The sequence below is a fragment of the Dendrobium catenatum genome, unplaced genomic scaffold (genome assembly GCF_001605985.2).
Source record: "Dendrobium catenatum unplaced genomic scaffold, ASM160598v2 fragScaff_scaffold_943, whole genome shotgun sequence".
NCBI classification, from domain to species: Eukaryota; Viridiplantae; Streptophyta; class Magnoliopsida; order Asparagales; family Orchidaceae; genus Dendrobium; species Dendrobium catenatum.
The window spans coordinates 133,086-139,512 of NW_021319405.1; the positions used below are offsets into that span (position 1 = coordinate 133,086).

General features: G+C 39.1%; 1 protein-coding gene across 1 annotated transcript in view; it reads right to left on the reverse strand.

The window, feature by feature from the left end:
• Positions 1-704: 704 nt before the first annotated feature.
• Positions 705-6,427, reverse strand: part of LOC110092338 (S-norcoclaurine synthase 1-like) — a 20,084-nt gene continuing 14,361 nt past the window's right edge. The window contains exons 2-4 of the mRNA XM_020816844.2: positions 2,006-2,253; positions 1,611-1,935; positions 705-1,032 (exon numbers count right to left, since the gene is read on the reverse strand). Of these exons, the coding sequence (XP_020672503.1) occupies positions 790-1,032; positions 1,611-1,935; positions 2,006-2,253 (816 nt within the window). The 3' untranslated portion in view covers positions 705-789. The remainder of the gene's footprint in view (positions 1,033-1,610; positions 1,936-2,005; positions 2,254-6,427) is intronic.

Sequence of the window (6,427 nt, forward strand, 5' to 3'; positions counted from 1 at the left end):
CACGAGTTCAAAATCGAACATGAATCGAGCTTCTTATCGAGTTTAATGTCAAGTTTGTTCACGAACTTCAAATGATGTTGTTCGTGAACATAAATGAGCCGAACACATTAGTGTTCAAGTTTGTTTATTTAAGAATCAAGTATTTAAAATATTGTTCAAGTTTGTTTGTTTAGTTAATTAAACGATCACAAACGAGCTTTAATCGAACCGAACAACGAGTAGCTCGTCGAACGTTTGGTTCGCTTGCAGCCCTAGCCTAAATGTCCAAAAAATAATAATTTTTTAATACAAAAATTTTATGAATTAAAAATTTTTGTACTAGAAAGTTATTTTAAAAAGCATAAAAAAGCTGTCCCAAACGAAGTTTTAATTTAATTGAGCTTTGTTTTATGTCTTGAATATAGAACAACAACAACAACAACAATATCAAGTTTTTTATCACACTACATGGGATCAGTTACATGAATATTTTCTCTATGTTATATTCTATTAAGAGCTATATTGTTATTAAAACTAACAAAAAAAATCTAATTATATTTTCTAAATTTTTTTTGTCTGCACATACCTTTATTAACATAGGCCATTTCTAAATACATTTATTCTCCTAATCGGATCATTAAAGGCTAATATTTTATGTGACCAAATCATCTAAAGCAACAGAAAATATAAAAATCATATTATTTATTGTTTATTTTTTTCAAACCCAACAAAGTTCATGCATTTATAGTAAAAATGATGATAATAATATATATAAAGAGCTGAAAGCCAACTAACTTCAATCCTTCATCACTAAGTTAACTTCATGCGATCCAGTATGCTCTTCCCCTCAAGCTTACTTGCAAAGAACTGCTTCATGTAATCTTGAAAATCCAAGCTCTTGTAGCTTGGCTTTCCTTCCTCAGCAAGCTCTGATATTGGTCCTACAATATCACCAAAATTCAAGGTATGGAATGCAGCAACTGATATTCTTTCCTTCTCATTGCTCACAACAGCTCGGTGCTCGATGCTCTTGTATTTCCCATTGCACAGTATCTATTGTTAAAACAGAAGCAAATATATATTTATATTAAACTTCAAGGGCAAGAATCAAGTACTATCAGGCTTCGTTTGGGACGATTTTCTTACTGTTTTTTAAAGCAGTTTTTTAGTAAACTTTTGTACTAAAAAGTTGGTTTAAGAAATAGTTAAAAAGCCGTCCCAAACAAAATCTTAGTTTAAGCAAAATCTTAGAGTTTTTCTCTGTTTTGTTTTTAAAACCGTTATCATGTTTTTTTTTTTTTTTGCTTTCTTACTATTTTTTTAAAACTTATGCTGCGAGAAACATCTTTTTATTATCAGGTAAACTGTGATAACAATAACTTTATAAATAGTTGTGATTGTCTCCAACAGATCTTTAATTTCTACTTATGATCTATTTGGGTCAACTTTTTCAGAATTTTACTTTTCATATTGATATCAAATTTCTTTTTAGTAATTATTTTTCTCAAACTAGCATTGTATCTATTTGGTAATTATTTTCTCTTCAAACTTTAGTGGCTATAAAAAATACTTCTACCATAACTTCTATAAAGAATTGCAATCTTTTCAATAGAATTCTTAAGCAAGATTACCTCAATGATGTCACCAATATTAATAATAAAAGCTCCAGGAAGAGGTTCAATGGCAAGCCATCCTCCATTTCTTCTAATCTGTAATCCCTTCATTTCATTCACTTGAAGCAGTATTGTCAATCCTACAGCATCAGAGTGTGGAGAAAGCCCTAAGACTTTCTCTGGATTTAAACATGGAGGATAGTAATTCATCCTCATGGATTGCATCCCATCTTTAAAAATATCATAAAGATTTTCTTGTTCCAGTCCAAGATTCTTTGACATAACAGTAAGAAGGTAATTTGCAACTCTCTTCAGCTCTATTGAATAGTTGGAGAGTGTCTCACTGCAAACTATAAAACATCACTCTCATATAAAAAAAATGGAGATAAGTGGAATAATAGTTTAATTATTACCTGAATGAAGGCGGATTAGAAGGCCATAGTTGCATTAACCTTAAGTGTGGAGGTAGAACGGTGAGATAAAGCATATCTCCCCAGTCTAGTTTTTGTTCTTCTGATTGAACAAAGGCATTTCCATAGCCTTCAACTTCTCCTGGTAATTGTGCTACTTTCTCCTTCTCTTCCAATGGAAGCTGAAAGAATTCTTCCAAGTAGTTCTTTAATTTGTTTATGATTTCCTCAGGTACACCATGATTTATAAGCTGTGTATTAATGAGAAAATCAAAATGGTAAAGAAGATGAGAGGACAATGATATTTTTTCATGCTAAGTGTTAAGTTGTGGAGCATTTTTTTTTCCTATGAAGACAACAAACTATAAAATCTTAAGCGTGAGTCGAATTTTATGGTAAGGTGGTCAGGAGGATGTGTACCTCTTGAAAAATATTCAGTATTTACTATTATTTTATTTTGAATATCTATTAGTTTTTTCATTATCATAATTTTTTTTCTTTGTAAGAAGATATGGACACCATCTTATAAGAGGCTAAGAACACTCCTCTTATAAAAAACCAAAATAAGTCCCCCCTCTTTCAACAGTAGGGCTACACACTCATTAATTTTTTCCTAAAAAATCACTCATTAATGTTGTATTTTGGTCCAAATTTAGGATTAGTGGTTCTACAAAGGCACCAAACTAGTGTTCAAACTCCTATATATAGGATATTTAGACTGATGTATTGGAACTACATTGTAATAGCTCCAAGCCTATTTAATAAGGAAATTTGGAATTCCCTGCAGCTGCTCTCTCTCTCTCTCTCTCTCTCCCCCTCTCTTTTGCAAGAAACTCAATCTTCCTCATGCAAGAAACATAACAAGTGGTATAGAGCCTAGTGGAGCTGATCAGGCGAATCAAGGAGGAAGAAGTTTATGGGCTTCGCAAGGAACGTGATCTCATTCACCTGAGGTGGATAAGAGATCCATCAAGACTTGCAACATTAAGATGGAACTGAGGGAGGAGAACATGTGGCCTGGTGTCTCGACCGGGGCAAGCACACGGGCATGCGATCAAGAGGGTTACGTGTTGGCGTGGGACGTAGGAGATGAAACAAATGCAAGACACATTGGCAGGTAGATCACAAGGAGCAGAGCCATGCAGTGAGCTACCTGCATAACTGTGAGGGTACGATGAGGGTACTTGAGCTGGACCACTGGCATGCAAATTGGTAGGCTATACGCAGATCATGAATTGAAAGAGAGCGTGGACATAGGTCGCATGGAGTTAGGGTGTGCACAACTGAAGGCTGAGGGAGAAAAATAGAAACATATATGCAGTCTAGAAGATTGGGCCTCGTGTATTAGGAGATGAACGACAACGCACAGGAGTTGAGTTGTGTAGGCGTTGGGTAGGAGTGGAAAACCACTTTGGCGAAGAGAAATATTTGTTTTTCATCTTCTTGAACAAAAAGACCACCTAGATGGGTCGGGTGTCCTGTGTGCTAAAGATGGGAGGAAACAAAAATTAATAATTTTTGGGGGATCAAACAGGTCACGCTGTTAGAGAGGAAGCCCGATTGTAAGCGGGTGTCGCAGCTCAAAGCCGAAGCTTCCTAGTGTCGTGATCAAGTGGCCCGGCAGGAGAGATATGTAGAGTCGAACATACATTGCGGATGTGGACTGGGCCTGGAGTGGATGTTCGCAAGATCGTGAGTTATTGTGGGAGTAGCCTAGGCCAGCGTGCGAGCAATTGAGGCCGGGCAGGTGGGCTTAAGTCTTTCACACAAGAAGAATTGTGGAGATGCTTGTGATCTGCGATCAAGCCAAGAAGGTTATGGATGGAGGCTTGTTTGTGGATTTGGGAGGCTGCCATGGGCTTGCGGTCGGGCCAAGAAGCACGGATGGGCGGTAAATCGTGCAAGCAAAGAGGTAAGATTGGGCAAGTGGAGTTGATCGTGCTGTCAAAACAGTTGATTCAAGAACCTAGGAGCATATCACACAAGAGTGTGTAAAAAGCGAGTACCGAACTTATGATTGGACGGGGGATCATGTAAAGTTGCAGGTTAGAGTGCGCACACATACCCAGGGAAGATAGGCGAGTCAGAGGATGCTTGGTGTTGGAGCGCAGATATGTTGCACGGGAGTGCGGATTAGGAAAGGAACAATGACAGTTGCATGCAATCATTGGTTAGAATGTGCAGGAGTGCAAGCATGAGCCATGGATTGGAACACACAGTGGAGGCTGCTCGAGAGCAAGGTTGGGCTCAGTTAGGCTGGATTGCTTGTGGAGTTAGTGTAGAGAGCCGGTCGAATTATAGAAAGCTTAAATTCTTATAAACGGATGATTATTTTTTTTATTGTAAAATTTAGACCAAGGTGGAGATTGTTGTATTTTGGTTCAATTTTAGGATTAGTGGTTCCGCAAAGACACCACACAAGTGTCTAAATTTTTATATATATGATGTTTAGGCAGATGTAATGGAGATCCCTTGTAATAGCTCCAAGCCCATTTAAATAAAGGAATTTTGAATTCACATGTTTGCTCTCTCTCTCTCTCTCTCTCTCTCTCTCTCTCTCTCTCTCTCTCTCTCTCTCTTGCAAGAAGCTCAATCTTCCTCATGCAAGAAACATAACACTTCTCCCATGAAAAGTCAAGACCAAATGTACAAGTGATCCCTATGTTGACCTTATTTTTTCCCAGATCCTTGGGTCAAAGGGTTGACCTGGTCGAATTGACCAGGTCAGGCACCAAGACCCTTCCAATCAATTTAGTGGGTTAAACTGAATATGTTGAGTCCAGACCCAGGCCCCTGGGTCAACCTAGTTGACCAAGTCAACTTGGGTTGACCCAAATTCCTTCTATTTGTCTCTAAATCAATTTCATGCATTCCTTGGACTAATTCCCTTTTCCCTTGGGTTCTATGGGCCAGGCCAAGTCCATTGGGCCCTGACCCATGCCCTGGGTCAATCTGGTTGACCAGGTCAGCCTAGGTTGACCCATTAAGCTCTAATGGGTCTATTCAAGTTCTAATCCCGTTCAAACCCATCCTATGTTCGAACATTTCATCTCTTGGAATTAATTGACCAAGTTGACCAAGTCAAATATTGACTTGGTCAACCTAAGCTTTAAATAGGTCAAATTGACCTATTTAGGTCAAATTGACCTATTTAGGTCAAATTAAGACCCATTAATGCATTAATCACCTTCTCTTTGATCATTCAATCAAACCATGACCAAACCACTATTATTTCCCTCCTAATTAGCCCTAGGGTTGATCCAAACCGTCCATCATGGATTCAAGCCTTTAAATAGAGAGGTTAGGGCATCTTTAGGGGGACCTTTGCTTTATTTTCTCTTCCCAAGCGCTCTAAGCCCGAGATCACTCGTGCTTGAGCTCCCATTATCTCTCCCCACCATCCAAATCCAAAGTCACCGTTTAAACCTCGCCGGCGGTGAGATCTCCAGCCAACCTAGGCTATTTCCCTTCCAAGACAATTTCTGTTCAATTGAAGGCGTTTCAAAGCTCGAGATCAACTAAGGAATTGTACGTGGACAGTCTACAAGTGCAACAAGCCCAAGATCTCTCGAATCCACCGTGTGGATTAGTTAAAATCGTAAACCCTGGACTATGACACATAGGGTTAAAAAGCGTTTTAATAAGCGTGTTTTAGACCGCAAAACCCACTCCCCATGAATGCTCTTCACTTCTATGTTTTGTGTTTAAAATTTTAAGTAATTTGGTTGACTAAATCGATCAAATGAAGAGAAAAATAATTTTAGGGTTTCGGGTTTCGCTCTCGTCCGTTAAAGGTTGATCTCAACCATTGATCTCGCGATCAACAGTTGAGATCAGGTCGTTCCGCGGTTTGGAACGACCGCGTGGTTTGATCCCGCGGCTCAGCTTCTCTTCCAACGCGATCACAGTCGTCCGCTCGAAATAGCAGAGAATTGGATAGAGGTGAGGCCGGCTTACGTGGATAAGTCACCAAAGTTCAGTTGAGATCAGGTCGTTCCGCGGTTTGGAACGACCGCGTGGTTTGATCCCGCGGCTCAGCTTCTCTTCCAACGCGATCACAGTCGTCCGCTCGAAATAGCAGAGAATTGGATAGAGGTGAGGCCGGCTTACGTGGATAAGTCACCAAAGTTTCTATCCGCGCCACCATTGCAATCATTTGACATGATTGTGCGGCTACGCAATTATTACAAATGATTGCCCGTGGTCTGCTGAACCAGTCTAAACCCGACACGTGTCTGACCGCCGTCGACGCCAATTTTGTTTTAATTAAATTTACTTGTTTTGTAAATCCTTTTTGAACCTAATTTCTATTTAAAATCATTTATTAATCTAAAATATATGTATTATATATCATTGTTTTGAAAATCGGATCGGACCGGCCAGTTCGACCGGTTCAACCGTGAACCGGTCTAACAGCCGGTTCGA